Source organism: Corvus cornix, chromosome 13 (genome assembly GCF_000738735.6).
Source record: "Corvus cornix cornix isolate S_Up_H32 chromosome 13, ASM73873v5, whole genome shotgun sequence".
Taxonomy (NCBI): domain Eukaryota; kingdom Metazoa; phylum Chordata; class Aves; order Passeriformes; family Corvidae; genus Corvus; species Corvus cornix.
This window is the reverse complement of record NC_046343.1, coordinates 300,124-327,517: the sequence shown is the minus strand read 5'-3', so window position 1 is coordinate 327,517 and position 27,394 is coordinate 300,124. Positions and strand designations below refer to the sequence as shown.

The following is a 27,394-nucleotide window of genomic DNA, read 5'->3' as shown; positions in this document are numbered from 1 at the left end:
AGATACTTAGGTGTTAAAATAAACCAGCCTAAGATGCCTCTTTTTCTTTCTCCTCAGCTTCCAGTAAGAAGTGTAAAAGCCCGCCCTAAGAAGAAAGCTGCTGGCTCTCTTGCTTCTGGCGAGTCATCCTAAGGCGACCTCCCCCTCCCCAGCACCTGTCTCTGTCCTGGGATTTGCCTTTCACTTTTATGGGGAAACTCTCCAAAGGAAGGGAGCTGAGATTCTTGTACATAACAGATACTGCTTTATAGAGCTCATTCCAAGGCAAGGGGGAGGCTGGGATTCAGAAAGCAGAGTAGAGGATACAAATCCTCAGGAATTTTCTCCTTTTCATCTCTCTGTTGGAGGGAATGCTGATATGTCTGTACATAGCCAGTTGCTTTGGAATTCCCACTGTATAACCCTAGTTGAGAATTCTTTGCTGGAAGAACTGACTAGGGTTAGAGACATCCATTGCACAGAAGCTGGAAAAATACTAGACACTGGAGTTCCACAGGGTGGGTGGCTCCCTAAAATGTCTTATCTTGCTCTGGGTATTCTTCTGCAGCTGTGTGTTGTTAAGAAGTGCCCACCATGAGGCATATTCCTTAAGAATGGACCATACCTGATGTGTCCATCCCCTTTGAGAAAGTGACTGAAGTGATGTATGCTGAGTGCTTTTGAACATAAAGGATTGGCTCATGGGAGGTATATGCTAGATTCCCATTACTCATACTGGAAGATGAAGAGATTGGTTTTTATTTTATTTTTTCTGGAAGGTGAAGGGAGATAACTGGAAAAATTAATAAAGGAAATGTGCTATTACATGCACATTATATGATGGAGTAGGTAGGAGTTACTGTTGAGAAGGAAAGTTTGGCATCTTTAAGATTTTGGCTCTTTTTGAAGCTGCTCGAATTTTATTTCAGGTTCTAATGCTCACTTTGACTCCTATGAGAGCATCAGAATGAGGTGAGTCCCATGCAGTCCCATGGCAAGCGTACTCGCTTTGCCATTTAGTGGTTGAACTCATGTCATTTTGTTGCTTGTTACTGCAGTCAAATTCTTTTATTCTAGCAGATGACTGGGGAAAATCTGTCTCAAAATAGTCTGTGGTCATACTTAAGAATTTCAGAAGCCCTCACCTCTCAGCTTTAGGAGATTCAATCCTCAAGACATGAGAACTGAAACAGTTGATTTTTTAACAGCTGAGTTCCGCTAACTTCAGGATTTCATGGGGGATAAAAAGCAGGGACTAGGGCACAGTAATGTGATTAATCAGTACTCTCGCTTTATCCTGCTGCAGCCCTTGCACAAATTTTCTGTCTGATATTTGCCGTGTTTATCAGTGTCCTGAGACTTGAGCAATATTTAACACTTGGGACAGAAAACTACAAGGAATGTAGAATATGTACTGTGGGAGTGAAATTGCAGTGCTGCAGAGAAAATTTGCATCATGCCAAGCCCTACTGATCTCTTGAACATTGTTGTTAAGGGGAGATCCCCTGTACACATGCCAGCTGAGTCAATGAAAATTTATGATATTTATGAGTAGGGTTCTTGTTGTCAAGATCTATAATGAAGGTGCACCATTATAGACGTGTGTCTGAATGAATGGTCTTAATTTTCACTGAAATTAGTTATCAAAGGAACCTGATTCCTACATGCAGGTGTTTGTGTCCCACATCTTTAGCTGTCACATCTCTGAAATGACAGTGAATTCTTCACAGAGCCCAGTATTTTGCTGTTGACAAGGTATAGAAGCACTTCTGCAGCTAATGCTCCACAAGTATTTCTGTCCCAGAGAACAGCCTTTCAAAAGTTTATAAAGTTGAGGATTAGGATTGAATTTTTTGTTTCCTATTGTCTTGGTGGCAAATTGTTTGCTGTTGAATTGACCGGTTATTTCAGGAAGCCAGTTAAGTTGGGTTTACTACTGTTTGTAGCTTTTAAAAATTTAAATCTTTACAGACCATTTTAGAAACTTGCATCTTGTCAGAAGTATTTGTTCTAAATTATCTATAAGGCCTTATCCAGAAACCAGTAGAAAATCCTTGATTTGGTTCTGAGTTTCACAAAAAAAACCCAATTATTTTGTTCTTTTTTAGTTTATTAGCAAACTTCATATTCATGTCTTACTAGCACATGCAAATGTATGTCCTGAAGCAGGAATACTTTCTGTTTCCAAAGGAAATTCCTCTCTCCAGACAAAAGATAAAAATCTTTCATGATTATGTGGAAGATCCAGTTGTGAGGAATTGTTGTCCTAGACTTTACTGTACTGACCAAGAGAACCATTATTCTCTATATACCAAGTATGTCTATGACTGTGTTTCTTGATTTTTTTTTTTTTTAACTGAAATTTTGCAAAGCAAATTATTTATGTAAATCATTTTGAGGGACTTGATTTGGAAGCCAAGTCTCCCCTTGTGCTGATCTTCTTGCCCTTTCCTCGTGCATGCATTGTGGTAGTCTGTGATTACTAGGTTTCCACAGAGTGACTTTCCAGAATCTTCTCCAGAATCCATTTATTTGTAGTGGCTTTTCTGCTTTGAAGCACAGGAAGAATTTCTGAAGATTCAGTTCTGGCATTCAGATTTATCTTTGTCTTCCTGAGTTAGGTCCTGTGCTAAGTAGCTTTTACTTAGCATTGATGCTTGATGTCATTAGCTTGCGGGTAAATATGGGTCAATTTTACTCTGAGGTTTTTTTACATGGGGGAATTGGCTTTTAGTTGCAAGAGTGAGTCTGCAGTAGAGTGAAAGACTATTATATAGTGTGTGATGATGATGTCAAGCTGATGTGAAGCTGATGATGCCAAGCAGCAGAACTTACCCAGAGCAAGAACAGTGTCTCAGCATAGATACTGTTTTCTTCTTCTAGTACACATGTAACTGCTAGATTGTGCTTTGCTTGATCAAAGCCACTGCAGATCTACCACCACCCACGTGACCTCTTAGTGAGTTTCTAGATATAGTTCTGCATTGGATGGCACTGTCTTGCATAGAAATTCTCTTGTTAATGAGAACGCTGAATGTGCTGTTTTGATAAAATGCTTTTATCAGCTGCTGTTCGGTATTTTCAGCAGGAAATGCTGGAATGTAGTTTCTCTTCAGTATCATCTGTGGGCTTCATTGTGCAATTAAGCGACTGGTTAAATCTTCACCTAGCAGTAGAACCTGTTGTGTTCAGTAAATGTTTAGAACCTTTTCCTAATATGCCTGGCCACAGAGAGAAATGCAGTAAAAGAAAATGATACTTGAAGGTAGGGGCTGAAGAGGATGGTATGTGTGTGTCAAACTTTGTGTGCCTAAAAGTTATCCTAAAATACCTGTACCATGAGATACAAAATTGAAGCCATGACTGCCTTTTGAAAAGAAATGTTCTACTTTCATGCTTTCTAGTAGTACGAGTCAGTGTTCTGCTGTTGGAAAAGAAAATAGTGAAATGTGGTTTCTTGTCTGAGAAATGTAATGATTTGTTGCAGAAAAGGGAAAAATGTTTTCTTGTTTGGCAGTAATCCTCCGTGGTGGGTAAAAACAACTGTCAGGTTTTAAACCTTTACACTTTACCTAAACATCTTTATTACTTACTTTTTAAAATTGAGTTTGTGATTCTCCAGCTTTACATTTCTGGGACTGATTCCTTTTAAACTAGAATAATCTTCTTGGTAGGTAGAGCGTATATATAGAGAGGGGTGCTGGTGTTCTTAAAATTGTGAAGCTTGTTCTGGGGAAGTGTCACCTTTCCTCATTTCAGTGAATTGATTTCTGTTCATTGTGGTTTTGCAGTGCTGGGCTTTCTTTTATACATCCCTCTTGGAAGTACGACTCCCTCACAATATACTTCCTTGAAAAGCAAGATTTCTAGAGAGCCACAACATTCCAGAAATGGTTATTTACCCTGTGCCATCTTAATCAGTAGGAAATTTAGTGCCTTAGGAGGAAAGTAAGATATCTGTGGAGAACTCTGCTGGTTCTCTGATCTACGCATAGCATTGTATTAAGGAGGCTCACAAGTTAACTGTGAAGAGTCATTGTATGCTTGAGAGCAGCTGTTGAATTGAGCTGATTTTTCCTTTCTGTCTTCCAAAGTTGCATATAACACCGGCAAGTGTGGATTATTCCCTAAGAGAGAAATCTAGGGAAAAAAATTGTATTCTTATCATGCATTCTAATGGGAACACTGTATTGTCACATTACTGCTTGCTGGGGAGACGCTGAATGACATCTCTGTGTAACTGGTCTGTACTGTAGCTTTTCTTGCTTTAGCCACTAGGAATTTGTAATGTGCTATCTGGCTGAAGCATCTTGTGGTGCTGCTTTCTGAGTTGTCTTGCAAAGTCCGATATGTGAAAAAACAAGAAAGTATTCTGAAGTTACATGAGCTTGTAGAACCATAGCGGTGTTAAGAGTTGGAAGGGACCTCTGGGGGTCATGTGGTTCAACCTCACGACTCAGTCAGGGCCACCCACTGCCAGTTCCCGTGTACTTTTTCTGTTCTGGAACCTACTGAGTTTAATGTTTAAGAGCTGATAATATGTGCAGAAATGCATATGCTGTATGGAAATGCGCTTTAGTGTTACCGAGGAGAATTGTTTTCTGGTCACCTTTCATCTGGAATATGGCACTGTTGCAAGACACTATGAACATAACTCATGTTCCTTATAGGTATTGTTAAAAAGCCTAGAGGCCTCAAAAAAGATCTTAAGAGGTATGCAGAATAAGTTGTGAAAACAGCTGGCTTTAACAGTAAATTGAGACAGTAACTGCATAGCAGCTAAGAACCTGTCTTGTGAGAATTAGAGTAAAAATTGAGCTGTGTATAGTACAGAGTTGTCCAGTAAATACTGCTAACTTCCTGAGCCTTGAGCAACACTTAAACTGTGCATTCTACAAATAAGAGCTTGATTTCTTTTTTGAGCCTGATTTCTCTCTTAGAGTCAATCTGTCTCCCTTTCTCCCTCCCTCCTCCCTTTCCTTCTACCCCTCGCCTTCTAAACTGGGCTTGAGCTTCAAACTTTCATCCCTTCAGAACAATAAAGTTTGACTTTTAGCTCAGCAAGCAACTGATCTGCAGGAAGGACCAGGTGAATACCAAGTATCTCTCATCACTTCATAGATGTGTTATGCTGGAGAAGCACTAGCAGGAAGCTTCAGAGGATATGTTTGCCTGGGAAATTCGACCCTCTGCCCCTTGCCAAAGCCTGTGTTTTTGGATGAACCAGATGCTGGACTTAGGTATGCTCATACATACAGCTATCTGTAGAATCCCAAAATTCAGTGTCAGAATTTCCAGTGCTCTGCTTCTGATGAGAACGGGAAATAAAATAATATGAAGCAAAAAGAAACAGTGGCAAATTGGTGGGGGGTTTTTCGGCAACTTTGCAGGTAAATTTAGGTCATTGCTGTTTATATGCCTATAATCTTTGCCTAAAGGCCCTTGCAAGCAATCTGTTGCTTTCTTGCTGTTTCTGAGCTTCTATTCTTCTGTGAATTGGTTATGTTTTTGATGTTTACTCTTTTTAAGCAAGGGGTGGCTTCCATTTTACTGACTGTGGAGACAGGAAATGTACTGTATTAGAGCTGTAATTTAGCCTTTTTTCGTTATTCAAACCTATGACCTAGATTAATACATGTAATTTGCACAACAAGGCCTAAGGCTGGATTCGCAGGTGGAATCTGAGCATCTGTTGCAAAGAGCATAGGTTGATATATTTCCCTTTTCTTGCAGTGCATTCTGGCTGAAACGTGCTTACTGCAGACCCTTTGGACAAGGGCATTCTGTCTGCATTTAGCCAGATAACGTTAGAAGTAACATTTATGGGAATACTGCAAAAATAAGTGAACACTGAAGGAGCAAAAGCTCAAGTCTTCTGTAATATACTACTGTCTGAGACCATGTAAAACACTAAAGCTTTTCTGGCAGCAGTGGGAATACATTGCTGTACTGACTTACAAAGGTGGGGAATTCAATCATGGTCTTTGTAGCAAGTTTGGAAGGAAAGTAAGTCTGGATGGCAAGCATATAAATTTTACATACCAGGGAACTAAGTTTTTATCACAAGTAATGCGTATTAACTTAGCAAAAAGAAAGAAGTAAAAAAAATTTGGTGACTATAAAATGGAGAGAAATTATCCTGATCATCAAACCTAGTACTGAATATAAACCTTCTGTGTTCATGCTGCTGCCTTACTTGGGAAAGCACTGAGTTAATGGACTCCTCATTTCTGGCTCTTCTGTTAGATTATTTCTCAAATGTTGTGAATGCCACGTAGAGATAAATGGAATTTTAATTTTGGCGTTCAACCATGAATTCAAGTCTAAATTCAGGCATGCTGAGCTTTGTCTGGGACAGTGTTGGCTGAATGACAGCCCAGTAAGAAAGTGGGGAAAGCTGAGACAGATCTAACCAGGTAAAGACGATTGAAGGATCTTACGTGAAGTCCAGAAATTAGAGATGCTTGGGTTCGACTCAGCATTTTAATGTCAAAGTTCCCATTAACACAGTGCTGATCTAAAGGCAGTACGGCACAAGGACGGCTGTGAATTCCTTTTTGTCCACCAGAGGGTATAAGCATAACATAAGATCACTGAACATGAGCGAGCAGACACGTCTGATAACGGTTAGTTCAATTATGACAGTTGAACAGCAATATTTCCTGTGTATGAAGGTCCTCCTTGGGATGAGGGGGAAAACAAGCTGGGGCTCTAATGGAGAAATATGAAATAATACTGCTGTTAACCTCTGACTGAAAAGTCTATTTAAGCTTTCTGGGCATTCTAATTGAGCTACTATCCAGTGAGGCTTGCTGAGACAATAGTGTTACAGAATAACTGTCCTCACTTTTTTGTTGTTGTAGTTGTACATTCAAACCATTTTCTAGCTGCAGGAAGCAGCTGTGAAAACAGCAATGTTTGTGATTCCCCCCTTGCCCCACTGCTTTTGCACTTAACCAATTGCTGGGTGTTGCTCTACTTTATACTCTGAATTTTAGTAGTATTTCCTGGTAAGGATGAGTATTTTCTTTCAGTTGGATCTATTTTCTATGAAAAGAGAAGCAATTTTAATCTAAAAATACAGATGTATCTAATGTTACTATGGTAATTTGTGACCAGGCAACAGAGAGTTAGCATTCTGAAGTGAAGCACAGACAGATTTGGTTGGTTTTTTGGTTGGTTGTTTCGTTTTGGTTTTTTAAAGTCAACGACCTAATTAATGATGCACACATTTCAGGAAAAGAACCTGACTTTTTGTATTTGTTAACCGTACAAGATCATATGGGTCCAAGGGATTTTGATATTCTTACATAGAAAAGTTGATCAAGTGCAGACTGAACGAGCAGACTGTGCAGTGGAGAAAAAACTGGCTTAATGGCCAGGCCCAAGGGGGAAGATCAGTCCCAGAAAGTCTAATCAGAGGCCAGCAGCTAGCAGCATACCCCAGGGCTAGACCTATTGTCTTCATTAATGTTGGGGCAGAGCATGCCCTCAGCAAGTTTCCTGGCAATGCGGAACAGAGGAGTGGCTGAGTCTCCAGAAGGTTATGCAGGAAGCAGCAAGAGGAACATAGGTTATTTTACCTTCACTTTGAAAATACATGGAAATCCTAGTAGGAACATAATGAAACAGTAAGAGATTCTTTCCAATGTTGAGAAAATCTTTAATTTGCAACAGCAGAGATGGAGACTTGCAGACTGCCGGAGGATCCAGGACATACCAGGAGGTTTCTGTAGGAAAGAGGAATAGAATCTAGAATAATCCTGGGGATTCTTCAGTGTCAGACTGCGGGGGGGAAAAAACCAAGAAGAATAAAATATATTCAATATGTGTCTATTTTTCCATCATATGATCAGAATTAGGTAAACCAACGCAGTGCTTTTGGGCAGGTGCTAAATTTCAAGAATGAGTTGTGGATTGCCCTGACATGCCCCATCCCAAGAGCGTGTACTGCGTTGTATGAAATATTTAGTAATGATTTAAAGAGTTATAAGAAATTAACTTATTACTGAGGGAGGCAGGAATGTGCTTTTGTGGCTAAGCCTTGTATTTAGTGTATTTATCTCTGCCAGTATAGAGATAATGTAAAGGCTCTTTGCTGTCAACACTCAATGTTGGTTTTATAGGAAGTATGTGGATATAAGTTTTGCCAAAGCCAAGCCACAGATTTTTCCAAGCTTTTTGTTTTTCCTAGGCTCTGTTGGGGAATCTAGAAACTGAATGGAAATTATAACATTGCTGCTATCACTTGCTTATTTGGGGCAATGAATATATTGAATTAAGTAGAATTAAGCAGCATTTAACAGCTTCATCTTTGTAAAAGCCACCTGTTGTGACTATTCTCTATTTACCACAAGAATGCAGTAACTGATGCATGGAGCCATTATAGTGCAGGAAGGCTATTACCTCCGAAAAGGGAAAGCAGAGAAAAGGCCAACCCAAACGGGGAGTACGTTCAGCTAGTGCAGTCTCCTGTCTCTGGTACTGCTCAGTCTATTTGATGATCAGAGGGCAGTCTGGAATTAAACACACATTGGAAAATGCCTTGTCATGACACTGTCACCTTTTTACCCGTGTGCTGAAGCACGGTGGTGTTAAATGACTGGGTTCATGGAGTTTTCCTGGGAGGGAGAGTTGTTTGGATTCTGTCACTAATTTTTTGTAGTCATTAGGTTTGGTTACTTGCTGTAGTATAATGACTTGAATGCACAAAACTTAAATCTTGTGTTGTGCTTGCTTTAATACCTGGACTCTTCCTAGGTGTCTTTTAACACTCTCTTTTTTGAAGAACCTATTTTAAAGGGCCCATTGCTTATCTTCCATTTCTACCCAGAGTATAATATAAATAGTTTTATCAATGCAGATGTGCTCTCATTCCATAGGGTGGCAACTAATCCTTATTTCTCTTCTCAATTATTTTGACATTTCCACTAGAAGTAGCTTTCCTGGAAAAGTTCCCTTCTGAGGCATCAGGGTCATAAACATGGAAAGACAGCCCTTCTATTGGGGTTAAAAAGCATTTGGAAAAGCTCATTATATTCAGGCTGTGTCAACTTGCTGAAGATTGATGATGAGACCAAAAAGGCATCATCTAAGGACTAAATTTTGAACACTGCTTCTTGCTACTGTCTCATGTGTGTCTCTCTGGTAAGTGGTGCTCCAAGCACAACTGATCACAAGTATATGATGGCACCTCTAAAGAAAAAGTTGTTGTGATAAGGTTGAGTTATTGATGTGGGTGGGTGTCACCCCAAGACAGTGGGGCAGAAAGGTTCTGGAGGTTATTTATTCACTTTCTATTTCCACTTTATTTTGACAGATAAGTGTCTCTGATAATTTGAATTTAAATCTACATGTGTCATTAGAATAGGCTTATAGATTTATGACTTGCAGGTATGGCTTTTTGTTCTTTGCTGTTGAGTTTACATACCTTTCTCCCACCTCATGCTCCAGTTTCTTGCTACTGATGCCTGTGAATATTATTTTTTTAGATGCTGTTTTGTTATCTTCTCAAATTGTGCTCCTAAATAATTTTAGTTTATCTTCATGTCTTATGTATTTAGTCTTCTGCCTTTCCCCTTCTCCATTGTTGAATGAATAAAGATATGAAAATGAATACAGAGTCCTGCTATTTCTGCTATGTAAAAATAAGGCAAATTTTGAGAATCTGGTTTCTCCTGGCATTGTTTCCTCACTTAAATGTTGCCTGTGAGGTTGTGTCCACTTCCCAGCTGTTAACTGAGGACTTGGATTCATATCACAAGTGTATTTGTTGGGTGGCCTTTTTGTTTCTGCAGAATAAAATACTGTTGCTGTTAAGCATTTGGGAGACCTGCCTGAATTGTAATTGCAAATAACTTTTGGGGAGGATGGAGGTTGGAAAACATTCATATGTGCAAAGCTAGAGAATGGTGAATATCTGTTTCTGGGTCCATGTGCAGAAGCATAAATGTTTAGTCGGTACTACATAGCTATTATACCTAGGCATGAAATATTAGAGTGGTCAAAAAATAACTTATTGTCTTGCAGGGCAGGTAGCAAGAACTCAGCTTACTGGGAAACCTGTGGTACAGACAACAGGTGGAGGGTGTGTGAAATTACAAGTTAAAAATGGGCTGTGAGAAGAATTTTCTGTAGCCATCACCAACAGCTGGCCCTCCATAGACCCAGCTAGTGGGTAAAGTGGGTAGCTGCGAGCTAGCAGTTGTAGTGGCTGGGATAAGAGAGGAAGTCAGCTAGCAGGGTTTTAGTGTTTTGGATAACATAAGTCTGAAGCTGATGAACTGTGGCCTCTAGCTGGAACTTCACAACAGTAGTCATGGACTGAGTCTGTTTGAATTGAGTTGAAATCCTTTTTGAATTTGAAATTCAGCCTAGCTTTTTTTTTTCCCTCCCCAAAGTAGACTCTTGTGTAGGTGGAGCCTTTCTCTTTTTACCCCTTTGCTGTCAGTTTTTCCTGCCAATGCTGTGAATCAAAGAATCATACCTTGGATTGAGTTGAAAGGACCCTTAAAGACCCTTAGTAGTCCCAACCCCTACTGCCAGCTTTCCATCTCTGTGGATGTCCTCATGAAGGAAGCAGATTTTCTTCTAGTTTCAGCCAGCTCAGATTGGTCATTCCTAAACACAGCAGTTGAAAGTCAAAATGTTCATATAATAAATAGAAAGTGTTTGCCTATACTTCTGGACATATGCAAAAATTATGTGGTCATTTTCCTCTTTTTATATGTCTGTGACATTTCATATCCCCACTTGATCCAACAGCAGTTGACCTGGGCAGAATGATTACAGGAGCAGTTAATGAGCTGCCCTGGGTTTGGATTTTGAGTTTGCCTGTTTATTAGAATCATTGGCAACTCTTGAGGCTGAGCCTCTTCTTCTCCTGGGCTAGCAGGCTTCAGTGGAAATTACCACTGAATTTGTGAGTTGCTAGCCCTAAACAGTTTTTTCCTTATCTTTCATGAAACTGAAGCAACGAACAAATTTCATCAACTTGATCGCACAGAAATCTTACTTGCATATTCCTTTAGCTTGAGCATTACTATGCACCTTAAAATTTTAGCATAGTTTCTTTTCCTAACTGCAGAAAAAAATAATCAAACATGGGAGATATATTTCATGCTGCTTTTGAAAATGCAGCTTCTGCTTTCTAATGAGTTACCTAATACATTGTGCAGTGAAATTTCCATCCTTCCCCTTGTAATTGCACACAAACCCATTATTTTTAGTTTTGCTTGACAGGTTGGTAAAATGAAGTCATTTGAGAAGGGAGGAGGGCTGAACTTTTGTAGAAATTCCAAGCAGTTCTGCGCTGAATCATCAGTCCCAAGAGCACAGACATTCCATAGAAATGTCAGACAGTCCTTCTGGCATATTAATGAGGAAGCAGCAATGAATTTTCAGTCATGCTGATTTTAGAGTTCTTGTTCAGCTTCCAATAAAAATTCTTAGCATTCGATAATAGAACAATTTAAGAAAACCCAAAATCAAGATAAGGATACAGTCCAGATTTGGGCTATTTCAGTCATGGCGTAGGAGGGGAACCTTGCTTCTAGCGATGTGTTCGTGTGTTATTACAATCACACTTCTTTCCTCAGCTTTTACAATCAAGACGAAGAAAACCCTGTAAGTCTGCCATTATTCTAACTACTATGAGACTTGTCCTATCGGAAGATTGTGAATTTTAGCTTACTATGTACTTAAGCATTGGTTTATCTTTCAATACTCTGAAGTAAATTTTGCCTTCAGATTTTCTTTGAAGCAAGACTTGTGCTTTATTTTGGAATTTTTGTCACCTTGACAACGTTGATCAACCTTGAGAAATAAAAGGTAAAAAATATATGTTCAGGAACAATAATTTGCTGAAGAGGTAGGGCAGGAGATTAGGTAGTTAAAATGTCTGTGACATTTTTTGTCGAAGGATTTAATGTTTATTGAATGCAATGCAAAAAAACTGTTCATGTACCACTGAAGTTGGATATCTAAAAATAAAAGGAAGTGCAAATGGGAATGTTAACAGAGTGAGTGCAATATAGGCACATTGTATTTCCTCCTATTTAAGAAGTACGAGAGGAAGTGTTGTCAAATTCTTGTATTCTATAAGAATTAATTCCTTGGGGTTCCTTAGTCTGGGAATAAGAAAAAGTGAATTGACCTGTTTTCATTGCAAGAGCCAAAGGTTTGTCTCCCATAAACAAGTCTATAACACTGTAATTGCTGGCTTGTGGAATTCATTGTCACGACATGTCTAAAATTAATGGGTTTATTAGATTTCAATTCAAGTATTTGATTTGTTTCATAGCATACATGGTAACTGAAAATACTATAGTAAATGATAAAGCAAAAAAAATCCAAGAAAACTACAACTACTGCTCTTCCCTCCCTTCTTTACTCACCTGCAAATTACAGAAATTCTAGAAGCAACGTTATCTGTACTGGGCTACAGACCAGGTCCAGTGTGCGTGTAGTACTCTATGGATGCATTGCTGCGTATTTGTACTCTATATAACACAGCATTTCATAGAATTGTTAGGGTTGAAACGGACATTTCAAGATCGTCTAGCTCCAAGCCCCTCCATCCAGTGCACCCTCCACTAGACCAGTCCAACCTGGCCTTGAATGCTTCCAGGAATGGGGCAGCCACGGCTTCTCGGGGCACCCTGTGCCAGGGCCTAGCCACCCTCACAGGAAAGCATTTTCTCCTAATATCCAATTCTAAACCTACTTTCTTTCAGTTTAAAACTTTTGCCCCTTGTCCTGTCCCTACCAGCCCTGGTAAAAAGTCTCTCTTGTCCTTATCCCCCTTTATATATTGAAAGGCCACAATAAGGTCTCCACAGAGCCTTCTCCAGGCCAGACCATGTCATTGTCTCAGCCTTTCTTCATAGGAGAGGTGTTCCAGATCTCACGTGATTTTCATGGCTTCCTCTGGACCTGCTTGGAAAGGTCCCTGTCAGTCACGTGCTGGGCACCGCAGAGATGGAACCTGCTCCTTAGGCCTGTCATGATCCTACTTAGAAAGGATCAGCTTTTGTGTCATCCACAAACTTGCTATGGGTGCACTCAATTCTATTTTCGATGTTATTAATAAACATGTTGAAGTCCGTCAGTCCCAGTATGATCTTCTGAGGGTCACTACTTGTTACTGTTCTCCATTTGGGGATAGAGCCATTGACTGTAACTCTTTGGACATGGCCAACCAGCCCGTTACTTATCTTTTGAATAGTCCATCTATCAAAACTATATTTCTCCAATTTAGAGACAGATGGATAGAACCCTTTCAACAGTATCAAGCAAGGGCACATGCATTAAAATTGCCCCACCAGTAACAGTAGAATGACTGTTTTCTGAAGACTGTTGCAGAGAGGAGGGTAATGTTTTCTATCCCATGGACACCCAGGAACCACAAATAGCAGTGTTAACACTAAGGTGAGTCAGAAATATCAGCGTAAATATTCAAGATGGTTTTGATACAGTATAGATACAGCTAGCCTGTAATATGCTGCAAACCCTTCTTGCCTGAGATGACACCAGCTTGCTAATCAAAAGCATGGGAGAGACTCATTCTGTAGCAAGATTATTCCATAATGGCAAAGCACCTTGAATATTCTTTCCACCAGCTTTGCAATTGCTGTTGTCAAGGACAGGATTACCTAGGCTTAATTTACAAAAAAACCAAACAAAATTCAAATATTGAGTCAAAAATTAAATTCTTTGTTTATTTGCTTTTTAAGCTGCATAGCTACAGTTTTGTTATTGCTTTGATGTCTGGATCTCTGGATTTTTGGGTTTTGGCTTGGCCCTTCAGCTACGGAAGAAACTGAAGCTGAGTCAAAGAATAATGAATGCTAATAGAAGAGACATTCTAGTTACCTGTTTTTCAGGTAACTTGCTATGTAGGACTTAAAGAAAGTGCAAAGCTGCTCTGTTTTTATTTATGGCTTACTAGAAGATAAGTAAAAAAAAATCTATTACTAAAATCTGATATCAAATGTAAGATTGAACAAGACCCAACAGTTAAGAGAAAGTAGTTGGGTTTTTTCCTCATTTCTTTTCATGTATACTAGAAAAATTGCCCTTTTTGTTAGTAATTAGGCCTTGCAATTTATTTTATTTTTCTTAGAGTATAAAATGTTCAAATTTAAGTGCCTCTTTTTAACATTGACACTTAGTGTGGGCTTTAGCTCTTTGAACATAAGTAACTATAACAATCTCTTTCTACTAAAAAGATGTCTGTTTACTTGGTGTTTTGAGTATGTTTCCGAATTCCAAAATTAATTCGGAATTCTCAGGGCAAATATAATCAAACCATTTGTCCATACTGTGATTTGCATATATAATATGAAATATTTAACTGCAAGATCATATTAATCTAATAATGCACTGGGTAATATAATAAGTCCTCTATGCTACGGAAAAGTATAGACATGAACTCTTTCTGTACATCTTAAAAGCTGAGCAGTAGGCAACAATAGCCACATCATTATATATTGGACACAGATGTTGTATCTGTTCTTTTCTGAAGGTTACCCAAAACCTTCAAGAGTAACATGCTATCCAAGAGTAATACGTTGCTAGCTGAAGAGACAAAGTTTATATGTTAATAGCTTAGAATTCATTTCATTCAACCATACTGAATGAAGAGTGAAACATATCTGGTTAGCAAGAAACAGCTTTTTGGGATTATTTAGCATGTTAATTTTTTGTAAAATAAAATACCTGAAGAATTTAGAATATGCTAGAACCAGAAGATAATTATTACCTCTGGAAACCAGCAATAACATTTAGAACTGCTGCAGGTTCAAATCTAACTCAAGGCAGCTGTGCTCGAAAGTAGTTATTACCTGGTGTGTTGATCTAAAAAGTGAGCTAGAGCTAACTGACCAAGTATTTATGTTGCCAAGCGCAAATATGCAAAGACAGATATATTTTAAAGATGTGCAAGAAAAAAATAGAAAATAAATGTCAGTTAAATGTCACATATGATCGCATATATAATTGAATACATGAAAACACTGCTAAAGGTACTTCTACATTTTCCTAAAAGACAGGAAAACTTTTCCATTGCCCGTGAATCTGTGGCATTGTTTTCATTAATTATATTCTTGTACTTCATTTTTTCTTTTATATAGATCAGCTGAATCTTCACTAGGCAAAACTTTGCCAGTCTGAAAATAGCAGTATAGGAAGAACTGAAAGGACAAGGCAGGGCCTGACTGCTTCCCTGTAGTAGGAAGGGAGAAATGTCCTGAATTTCCATAGTTTAACTTCATAGACTCCTAGAACTGGCATGGATTGGAAGGGACCTTGAAGATCATCTCATTCCCACCCCTGCCATGGGCAAGGACACCTTCCACTAGACCAGGCTGCCACAAGCCACATCCAACCTGGCCTCGAACACTTCCAGGGATGGGGCAGCCCCAGCTTCTCTGGGCAATCTGTGCCAGCACCATTTCTTCATAATATCCAATCTAAACCTAGTGTCTTTCAGTGTGAAGCCATTCCCCCTTGTCCTGTCACTCTAGGCCCTTGTAAGTACTCTGTCTCCACCTTTCTTCTAGGTTCCCTTCAGGTACAGGAAGACCACAATTAGGCCATCCTGAAGCTTCTCTTTTCTAGGCTGAACAAACCCAATTCTCTTAGCTGTAGTTGCTGAGTATCAATGCACTTCTATATCCTGAGAACTCTGTTCAAATATTTTTCTCAACAAGGAGGCTGAAATGGAAGCTGCTCATTTTCAGCTGATTTTTCTTGTTAATGATCACAGGGTTTTTTTTAATGATCACAGTTTATTCTGTGAAAGGATGGATTGGAGTACACTTTTCAGTCTTATGAGAGAGGGAAAATACTAGTACCTATATTCTGAAACGCTCATTTATTTATGAAGGAAATCTGAGAATTTACTTCAAACTTGACAAGTGTAATTGTATTACTGGTGTTATCCCTAACAAAACTATTATAAGAAACCGGAGTGGACCTGTTCTGGACTTCCTTCTCTAAAGGGCTGCACTATTTCCTGCATTAGTGAAAACTTCCATTCCCCAAAAATAGTTCTCTGTGAAAATGTTCTCCCCTCCTTCCCCATCTCCAATGCATTAAGTTGCCCTTCAGGAGCTTTAAAAAAAAAAAACAAACAACAAAACAAAACAAAAACAACAACAACAACAACAACAACAAAAGAACCCAACAGAAATACTGTGCTTCATAGGCTGGAAAAATTAGGTTTTCTCACTTCAGTGACTTTTGTGGAAACATGTAGTGGATAGAACATGTTTACAAGTTGAATAAAATCAGTAGCACTCTTCTTGAGGTCCCAAAGAATCTTTCTGAACCACGTGCAAAGAAGAGTAGATGTTTAATTCTTCAGAAAAGAAGGATTAATGTGAGACTGATAAATGCCTGCAAAAGTAACATTTCATTTGCTAAAGCGAGGAGTGGCGGAAAGAGAATAACATTGAGACTTAGGTTTTAGCTGCTAGATTAGTGGCTGAGGAATCGTTGGTTCTCCTGTCCCTTTTCGGATGTTGTTCCCTTTGGTGTAGCAAATGCCATTTCCACCTACACCATTGCAAATATAGAGATAAACAAGCTGAGGTAGGGGGCAGGGAGCTGCCTGCAGTGGTATGGAGATAATCTTAAATAGCTTTGTAGAACTACTATGCTATACCTTGCTTCACCGAAACATTTCCAAGCAAAAGCAAACAATTGACCAGAGTATATGGGTAGTGGTAGAAGCTGTTGTAAAGAAGCAAAATTGAAAGCTTGAAGAGGCAAAATGGGAGGAGGCAAGTTGAAGCATGAAGATTGTCTGTAAAAGAGCTGAAGGGCAGAAGGAACTTCACTGCCAACATCTAACCCACCAGACAAATGCAGGTAAATAGAGCATCTGAATAGCACCAAAATTTGAACTAGTGCATACCTTTTTGAGAAACACAACATTTTATTTTCTTAAGGACAGCAAAGAAAGTCAAATAAACATAGAAAAGATTTCTATGCAAGCACTGTAATTGCATATGGGAAAAAAACCAAACAGAATGCTCAGTGTAGTATATAGTAGCTATAAGAGTTATCTTATTAACATTTCAGATTTTAAGGTATTGGTTTGAAATTTCTGTAATAATGGAATAGGGTTGTCCTTTTGTGCTTCTTAAGGCCCTTATATAAAAAAGATTTATTAAGTGGCCCTTTGACCAGAAATATACAGAATTTCTATTTTCTGTCATTCCTACTGCAAGCTTTAAACCCTTTCCAAAAAAACCTCAGGACACAATCGCTGAATTGCTTTAGTTATGTGGTCTAGCCAGCCGAGGTTTGTATCTCTGATGGTACCAAGTCATTCACAGGTAGATGATTGCAAGGAATGTTAATTGTCTTGACCTGGTGAACAGTGCTTCTGTTTACTAGTTACCTAGATTTAATTCAGATTATGCTGTAAAGGAGCAGTGACGGGACAGGAGAATAGTCTCTTTAAATTAAATCCAGGATGAAGCATGTTGCTAACCAGACGTAGTACTTAATGTTTTCTGCATCTGCTCAATGTATGTCTCCATGGTATTTCACGACAGTTCCATGGGTTAGCTATTGTACAAAAATATATTTCCTTTTTGCTTCATGGTGATCCTTCTCTTGTATTCTGAGAAATTATGTATTTAGCTCTCCGTTGGTTTGGGGGTTTTTTAATAGTTATGTTGCATCCTTCTTGTTCCTTTTGTAAAAGCAAGAACTTCAATATTTTTGAGAATTTTTCTGTACTTTATTGAGCTTTACCTTTGTAAAAACTGACAAATCAAGACTCCTTAACCTATCTAATTGTCGGCCGTGACTTTCCAATAGTGGATGATGATAATATATAACAAACAAAGCAATCACGGTGTGATTTTTCTTTCTCCTGCTCCCACTGTCCAATATAGTATTAGGTGATTCCTGAAACAGAGGCTGCTTTTCGACATTGTAATTAATAGCCAGGAATGGATCCATTTATGTAGTCCGTTTTGTAGCTGTTCATATTTATGGCCTATACAGCATCAGTCAGCACTGGGTTCCATTGTATATTACTACAGAAAAGTACTTTTGCTTGTTTGTTCTAGACTTTCTGCCTCATTGCTTCGTTGTGTTCATCCTTTCATCCTAAGCTCCCACCAAATTGTATTTGCCAGCTTCATCTTCTTTTAAGGTTCTTTTTAAGATCTTAGTAGCCTGAACTGAGTGGAGAGACAGGCAAAAGAGGTTGTATAAGAAATTTGTACTGGTTTTGTCAGTAATTTCTTAAGAGTAAAACGACTTGTATTCTTACTGCCTCTGAACATAAAGCAGGTGTTTTCACTGAAGTGTTACTTTATCCCAGTTCTTTAGGTTCACAGCTCTTGATGGTCTTTGCTGATGTGATGAGAAAGAGGCAAGAAATGAGTTGCTGTTTTTACAGTGGGTGAAGAGAAACACAGAGACAGGCTACCTTTGCTATGGGTGGGATGTAGGTGCGTGCCTAGTAATTTCTCCCTGGACTTCTCTCTGAAAGTCTACATCTGGCTAGCATCTTTGACAGCATTTGAATCTCTAGATGCCTAAAGAGTCTGATTGCAGGGAAATTGCAGCCTGAGATTGAGGAGTGATTAACCACAGATAGAGTCCTCAGTCTTGGCGGTGAGTAACAATACAACAAAGCATGTGATTTGTAAGTCCAGCTAGAAGGGGAAATTATTTTCTTTAAGAATACTGGTGTCCTTGTACTTCAGTAATCTTTCACTGGTCTATGGTATTTCTTCATCCTCCTAACTATTTATCTAACATGTCTTGAGTTGCCACCAAGTCAGTTCAAAATGTTACTTTCACTTTTCCCCTGCCTACATTTACCATTCAGAGAAAACAGTGGCGTTTAGCTATGTCCACAAATCCCAAACTGTTCTGTAATAAGTACATGCAGCTTTTGCAGCATCTGGAATTAACAGTTTAAGACCCATTGCTTATAGACTGTCAGCATTGGAGATGTAACAGAGCAACACAGCATAACTTCTTTGATCTAATCCAAAGACTTTATGCTCAGTCTGTGATAACATCCTTGCCATCTCTCCTGTGCTAACATTCTTTCAGTGGGCCTTCAGTGGTCATTTGTGGGAGGTTCTTTGTCTCAATAGTGGAAACAAAAGATGGAGGACAATTGTGTGAAGGATACCAGTTAACATAAGAAATTGGCCTTTCCTGGCTCACATGTAAAATATAGAAAACTCCAAACAAAACTTCTCCCCTGGGTACAGGACACTAAACATCAGTTCAAGCAGCATCCCTGGCATTTAATGAGATCTGGTTCCTCGGATAATAGCAAGATCCTTTGCTGATATGATGTAGTTGTCATGGTTACAAAAGGACCAGCTGCTAAATACAAAGTATCAGAAAGATGAAAATGGAGAAAATCAATGTCCAAACAGAAAAGATTGCAGAGCAGATAAGATGATTTGGAGATCAGGAAAAAATAAAGGGAATGGGGACAGCAACTAGGGAATTCAACAGGAAATAAGAGAAAAGAAAGTTCAAAGGTAGATGTATCAGAGATGTATGATCCAGGAGCAGACCTTGAAGGAACTTGACATGCTTACGTTTGTAATTAATGAAAAGCATTCAAAGAGAAGTCTGGAAACAATATTCCATAGCAAAGGTCCCTTTTGGCTTATTCTCTTTGGAACTTTGCACATTATATCTTAGGAAAGAATGTACTGTGGAAGACAAAGTAGTGTTCTGATACTGAAGCATGGACAGTGAATTTTTCCCCCAAGATAATACAGCTAGTGGCATAGGTGAAAAATAGAGGTAAGTATATCATGTTGGACATGAGATTTGCATAGAGAATTCCTGTATGCCCTCTCCTGTTGTTGATGTTTTGGGCAAGTTCCATTTGAAAGTTGTAGGTCTCCAAGGTGTAGCCTCTATGTTCTCTGCCCTAGTTTTGAGGTGGTAAACATTTGGATGGCCTTTTTTTTTTTTTAAAGTTGGTGAAAGCTAATTGAGCCTTTTGTTCTGGTGAAAAGAGTATCTGAGATAATAAAGTGAGCCTCATAGCTGGATATGAATTAGTATCACAGTGATTCCCTGAGCAAGTGTGTTGGGATCTTCAATTAATTCCTGTAGCAAGATGGGAAATCAGGTTTCCATGGATACTGAGCCAGCAGCAGCACTGACACTCACAGCAATTGCAAGCTTAGTTTCCCTAAAGCTTGCTTCCGAAGGAGGCTTCGCCCCCTTGCCCCCGCTGCTCTGTATTCTGTATTTTCAAATAAAAACAGATGGACATTTGAGGAATAGTTAGATAAAAACTACTGTCCCCTTACCTAGAAAATTGTGTATAAGAAATGCAAGTGATTTGCATCATTTTAATCTACAATTAGGAATAAAAAAAAATATTAAAACTAGAGGAGGAGAAAGGCTGTAGTCTATTGAGCTTTTGACAGTCACTGAGGATGACAGCAAGGCCTCTGTAAGGACAGATTTATAACCAAGGACACAGTAAGAGCAGAGTACCTTTTTTAGTGCAGGGCTGTAGGTGGTTTCAACATAGCTGTTCACCCAGGTGATTGCAGCAATGTGTATATTAGCACTCATGAAAGAAATCTGGAAGAAAAAAGTGTCCAATTAGAAATACAATATGGAAACCCCAAATTATAGTTATTACTCAGAAGCTCACTGCCAGACATATTGATAGATGGTGTACTCGCATTAAAAACATGTAAGATAAGTGAGAGGAAGAAAGATATTTACAGTTATGTGCATTTTTGAGTCCCTTTTGATTCAAAGTAACACCTAGCACTGTATTTTTATTTGCCGTGGGATACAAATTTGAGGAAGTTCACCACCTTATTTACACCATGTAGTAGTCCACCAAATACAGAATGAACACTGATAACATCCATGAAGAAAGGCATTATAACTAGGAATGTCTTCAATACCTGCTCTGATCTGATCTCCTCCTCAAGAAATCCCTAAAACATATTCTTGCTGATTGTAATTTAAACTTCCATTAACCTCTTACGCTGACTTATTTAAAATGATATTTACAGATCCTGGCCAGCTCCATCGGCAAACGTGTCAAAACAAAAGCCATTATTTGTTTTGGGAAGAGCCAAATATTAGGAAAAAATTGCTATTTTTTGGAATTTAAAGAGTTTATTCTCTAAGTGACCAACTTGATCTCTTAGGAAATGCATCCATGATCTTTAAATGGATTAAAAATTTATTCTGTTTCTTAATTTTTTAGATATTACAGAAAAGACATAGTACTTGAGTACAGTCCATTTTTAGCTGAGTCGTGCACTTGGCACAGCTCACTGGCTGTCCACACTTCAGAGTTGTTAGCTTGCTCCTTGGAGTGTTCAGTTCAGGTGTATCAAGTATCCCAGGGACTGGTCTCGGTAACGTTCTGGGCAAATCTGCCTTGTTTTCCTTCAAAGGGAGAAGAGATGGCAGAGATGGAAGAAACGTGTTTGCTTACCAAGTGCCATGTCACTTCCTCTCCACAGAAAAGAGGAGCCTTGGGCTGCTGTGGAGAAATGCTGAAAGACAAAGCTCAGAAATTAATCAGAAAGCTCAGAAGTTAGCCTAGCTGTACCCAGTCCATCTGATATCTGAGGACTAATGGCAGTGCAAGGGGGGTTGTTTTCTTCCGAATTTCCTCCTCTAACGGAACACCTAGTATATTTGCAAAGTGACTGTGATTGTTGCAGTCACTGCATGGTGTCCTGCAGTTGGCTGCTGCCCTTTGCTGCCACAGTCTGAGTAGGTAAAGATCTGTCTTTGAATTGTTCATATCCTTTGACTATGGTTTGTCAATTAAAAAAAAAACATCTATATATGCTGTGGTGTATGTATGTGTGTGTATGATTACACCTACACACTTGAACACATGCTAGCACAAGATAGGAAGCTGAATAACGTAAAAGAAAAGATACCTGCGTAAAATTACAAGCAAGTGGTCATTTTCAAATGCAAGTGCACGTGCTGAGGGCATTGCTGTTGTGAGCGGGAAGCCAGTTGCCTCTGCAGAAGGATGTACTCTGACTTGGTTACTGGAAAATGACATCTAAGAACAGAACTTCAATCTTCTGAATTCTTGTTACAGGCTGGAGAGAATGTGAGATAGATTGCTGTAATAACACAGTCTTGTATTGTGTTACTTTCTATCCAGTGCTGCAGCGGGAGTGGGAAAAAACCAAATTCATGGGGTTTGAGAACTGGAAGACAAACTTTCAAGACAATAAACTACTATCCTTGCTATAACATATTGAGTACACAGCAAGCACTTTGGTTTTGTTTCTTTGTGAGCTATCATACAAGAGGGAGAGTACGCTGCATATATATTTCAGGTTAAGCAGAAAGGCAGTATAGTTAAGAGTTCATAGGTATTTCCATGATGAATTTTCTGGTTTTTTTGCTGTCTAACTCCCAAACCTTTTGTTGTCAGGCTGGTTTGCCTCTGTGGTTTTGTGATATCTTGTAAATAAACACAACTTGTAGCGCTCTCTGTGCTCTCAGAGTTGTTGTGCTTGTTCTCAAGGTTGGGTTATGTAACACTACTTGCAGTATGTGTTCCCTGTACTGTGCTAGGAACATACAAGTAAATTGCTCTTTGAAAACATTCTTCTTTCTGTCACTAGCACCAGTTCAAGTTCCCCTACAGAATTCAAGGCCTACATCAGAGGCCACAGTTTCATCTAGGCAGTAGCTGTTAATGATGAAGTGCTGGGGTGCAGAAGCCTACACCATCCATCTAACTGAGCTAATTTAAAAGGGCTCAGATTCAAAGCAGAACTTCCTATCCATCAGTCTATCAGTCTTCCTGAAAATCAGACTCCTCTTCCATTAAAGCTTATGAGGAATTTAATTGTCACATGCCTTGGTGTTAGTTGTCCTACCCTGACACAGAAAACAAATCCCAAGAAAAGGCACCAAAGCTCTTCCTTCATTTCTCATTCTCTTGATTTTACATCCCTGACATTGCATTCAGTTAATCTTTATACACGAATATGAGCTGCACAATAAAGTTTACATATCTGATTCAAGTCCTTGATAAAGATCTCTGGCCACTGGTATACGTAGTGTCTGATTATAGAATCCTAAGAGTCTGTCCAACCTGGCTTTGAAATCCATGTAGTTTTGTGGGGGTTTTTTGTTGTTGTTTGTGGATGCTAAAAGGCAGGAGCAGAGAAATTTTCCAGCTCTGTAGTTTGTGAAGTTTTTCCTTTCTCATGCTTTAGCTGAGAAACAGAGAAATCCAGCTTCTCACAGCTTCTCTGTGAGAGCTTTCGTTCTCATGAGGACTGGATGGATAACAGTTTGTAAGAATGTAAACTATTTCTACACCTGCTATTGTTGTCAGAACACTAGAATTGTTTACAGTCTTGTGAGAATAATATTTGGAAATGGGTGTCTTACTGCTCAGCCTATCACCTTGAGAGGTGGTGAGTGAATAAGCCAATCATGTAATTTCTTTATTGCGAACTACACTATAAAAGAGGAGAAATTCATTAAATGAGGTCTTAGCTCTGCTTTGGCCATATCATCTGACCTGCCTATGTCGTGATTTCGCCGTTACTGGGGATAACAGCGACAGTTGTTGGTTTTGTTTGTTTGTTTGTTTGGGTTTTTTGTACTTTACTGTTTTTTCCTCACTAAGTCAAACTACAAAGAAACTACTGCATTAGTTCAGAAAGTAACTGTAATATCTATGAAAGTTGTTTATAGTCCTATGGAGAAATAAAATCCCTATGGACATTCCAGACACAAGGAAACTATGTTTGTGGATAAAGTGAAAAGTGCATCTAATTGAAACAAAATTAATGTTAGAACTCCAGGCAAGTTACAAAGACAAAGTTGGCTAACTTTTCTTGCTTTCAGAGTTGAACTTAGTTAATTCAGTGCCAACAGTAACAGTGATGTTTTTACTTTTAGTCACAGTACAAGTTGGAAAGACCTGGAAGTAAGCTCATCGTGAAAGCAGCAGTTAACAAAAAGTAACTGAGAGATAAAGCTGTAATCGTGTGAAAACATAGTTCATAAAGGCACAGTGATTCTTTTATTGGCACAATAGCACAACAGATTAGTATGAATGAAAACACAGTGAAAAATTAAACATTGAAAGTTATGCTGAGGCTGACTATAAAATAGTTTGTACCAGCCTCTACTAAGAAAGCAAGCAAAACAAAAACAAGGATTCATCTCAGGTAATTTTTTACTTTGGAGCTTAGTACCCCATTCTCTCTTCTCGTTCCCAGACCCCATAGCATTCTGTGCTCTGTGTCTTTGGAACAGGATTCCTCTCACTGAAATGTATTGAGAGACAACAAATACATTTGATAATGACGGACTTTTAAGGAGACCCAGTGTATCACGCATGTTTATTCATTAGACAATCACAATCAAAGCTGTTAAATTTTCAAATAAAATTGTGACTGATCCAATGGCAGTGTCTTACATTTTCTGTGCTTTCACTAGGAGCATAAAGGGAAGTGTTAAAAATGTATTAAAATACTGCCATTTTGGAAAGACAATTCAAATACTGGTCTATTCTTTGTAGCAAATTCTTTGGACATTCAAATCGTACTACCTAGAAAAAAAACCCAAATGTCTGGCTAGGTGAACTGAGCAGATCTTGGATCTCAGTAGTGAAAATACAATACCTTCAATATAATCCCTACATACCTAATGTTGTATTCAGAAAAAGAAAATAGAACACAGAAGAGGAGTTCGGAAAACTCATAACAACAGGCAATTTCCTAGCTCAGCGCACAGGCTGTAAGTCATCCACAGCCTCTCCCATACTTCCCTGAAGCCAGCAAGCCTCACCGGAATGGTGCAATGTTGCAAAATAGTCTTTATTACTATAACTTATGTACAGTTCAAGCTAGTTACGCTGCTCCGTCTGCAACTCTAAAGCAGGTCTCTTGTTTTCTCTTATATGAATTGATAAATTAGAATTACATTGATAAAAATGAAGGTAGTTGGAAAGAAAACTAGGAATAGATTTTTCCATCTGTGATTCCAGATTTTGAAAAAAACCCAAATTTGTCTGAATTATGCATTTCAGTATCTGTAAAGGAATATTGGGCCTAACATACAGAGTGTATGAATGAAATTCTCTGTGAATCAGGCACCTCTTTCTGATCTTGAAAAGGAATAGAATAAAAAAAGAGGGCAAGGAAGATGCAATGTCAGTAAGATGTTCAGAAGCCAAAACAAACTACAGTGTTTGTAGAAAAAGTCAAGCTCTGGTACTCATCCCTTTCTAACAGAGCTCCAAACTGTGACATGCTGATGAAAATCAGACTAGTTGTAATCATTATGTATGGGACATCACAAAACCTGCAGCAGGTATCTGTTAAAAAAGGAAAAGCTCCGAATCACATTTTCAAAAGAAAGGTTTGGCCTGGTGCACTGAAAACTAGTACGATTTCTCTCCATAAAGAGTAAGTACCAAAGAACAGATGTGTATTAGCTGCCGTTGGGTAATAGGAGCTGCAAATAAGCAGAAGCTTTCCACGTTTTTCCTGGAGGCATTGTGTTGCTACAGCCCATCACTGATTTCAAGGTGGAAGTGCATTAGTGTGGGAGGTACTGCATGGTGTTACTGACAAGGCACGGTCCTAAATATAGCAGCTCAGTTAAAAGCCGTACACACGGCACAAGTCTAAATAGCCTATAAAAGCGGGCAGACAGAGCCCTGCCGTTATATTCGCAACTGGAATACAAATCACAAAGGCGGTAAGAGCCTTAGTGGTTTATACAGCTGCCTTCCTACGGCAAAAAAAGGCTGCCTGGCATAAAGCGGTACGTGGCCCGGCTCGGCGCCAGGATTTCCGCGGGGAAGAGCCTGCTCTGCAACCGACCGCGAGCGGCGCTGCGGAACTTGCCCGGAGGCGGGCGGTACCCCGACCGAGCGGGGCCAGACCTGAAGAGGAACCAAGTCGCCTGCCGTTATACTCCGTCTCTGCGGCAGAGGGAGCGCCGTCCGCAGCAGAACCGCGGCAGACGGCGGCGAGCCGGCCCCCCGGCAAGTCCCGCGCCGCACCCGACCATGGGGCGACCGTGCGCCGCGGAGCTTCAGGCCCGGTCACCGGCATCGGGCCCACCGAAACACTGGGCTGCAGGCGACAGCTCCGCTCCCGCCCCCGAAGCCCCCCACAGTGCGGAGAAGCCCTCGCCGCGATGACCGCGCACGCGCACTGCGGCCGCACTGCGTCGCCGGTGCCGTCTGGCCCGGTGCCAGGGAAGCCCCGCGCGCCGGCAGCGGGGCTGCCCGGGCGGGGCGGGGCGGCGGCCGCGTCGAGCGACTACTTATAGCACGAGAGGCTCCCCCGGCCTGGGGAGTGTTCTTCCGCGGCTCCTCGGCGTGGTGTTGCGCCGAGCAGAAGGCCGAGGGCTCTATGCGGAGCCGGTGTAGGGCGCAGCCATCACCTGCGGGGAGGGCAGGAACGAGCTGTAGCTGTGTCAAGGGACAATCCTAAGGGCGCGAGAGCAGAGTCCCGAGCGCTGTCACTTTTCATCGCGCTGAAGTCAGTGGTGGCTGCGGCCATGTAGTACCTGGGGCTCTCTGTTTATCAGTGCCCCGTTTTTCGCTACGTCAAGGACGCGCACGGAGCCGGGGTCTGCCCCGGTCTGGCGCTACGGACATACCTCCGCCGCTCTCGTCGGGAGCGTGCGGAGCAGGGCGATCCCGGCAGGCCGCTGGAATCCCGGAGATTCCCCATTTCCGGGAGCGGGCAGCTCCTGCCTTGGGCACGCTGCCAGCACCCAGAAAACTCCTCCACATCGAGGCTGCCGAGGGCGCGGCGCCTCTGACCGTGAGCTGCCGGCGCTTGGCTCCTCCGCGGAGACGGAGGGGAGGCGAGTAGTGCGAGCTGAGCAAACGGGGTGGGGTCGAGGGGGAGCTCTGCCCGCAAAAACACGGCGGCGACCCCGGGGTCTGCCGGGCGCTCCCCGAGGCTCCTGTGCCACCTGCCCGAGCAGCAGCTCCGCTCTTCCACGGCCCAGGGCTTCCGCGCGCTCCTGCTGCCTGGGGGGGGGCGGGCGCGCGCGCGCCCGGCTGCAGCCTGGCTCTGCGCGCCCCCCCAACCCGGGGCCGGAATCGCCATATAAGGAGCGGGAAGCCTCCGCCGGAATCGAGACTTATAAGGTTGTTTCCTAATATGGAAAGTACGGCGGGGGCTTCCGGCGGGCTGGCCGGGGCCGGCGGGGGCCGGGGACCCCATCTCCCGGGACCGGCGATGCTGCGGCAGCGCTGCAGCGGCGCTGCCGGTGGCGGGGGTCAGATCTGCACCGGGCGTGGGGCCCTCAGCCCGTGGCGGGCGGGGCCCCCCGGCCCGGCTTTCCCCGGTGCCAGGCTCTGACGCCAGGAGGGGTCCTCCGGCCCGCATCCATATTAGGGCTTCCTGCTTTC

At 40.8% G+C, this 27,394-nt stretch overlaps 1 protein-coding gene and 1 long non-coding RNA gene across 4 annotated transcripts in view; one reads left to right on the top strand and one right to left on the bottom strand.

The window, feature by feature from the left end:
* The window catches only part of REEP2 (receptor accessory protein 2), a 20,301-nt gene extending 10,706 nt beyond the window's left edge, over positions 1-9,595 (top strand). For all 3 annotated transcript variants that reach the window (XM_039559335.1, XM_039559337.1, XM_039559336.1), the window contains one exon: positions 58-9,595. In XM_039559335.1, coding sequence (XP_039415269.1) covers positions 58-132 — 75 coding nt within the window. In that variant the 3' untranslated portion in view covers positions 133-9,595. The remainder of the gene's footprint in view (positions 1-57) is intronic.
* Positions 7,622-27,394, bottom strand: LOC120410713. The gene is made up of 2 exons (XR_005603033.1): positions 20,488-27,394; positions 7,622-11,793 (listed from the first exon to the last, which is right to left on the bottom strand). It is a non-coding gene; the product is annotated as an uncharacterized LOC120410713 (long non-coding RNA).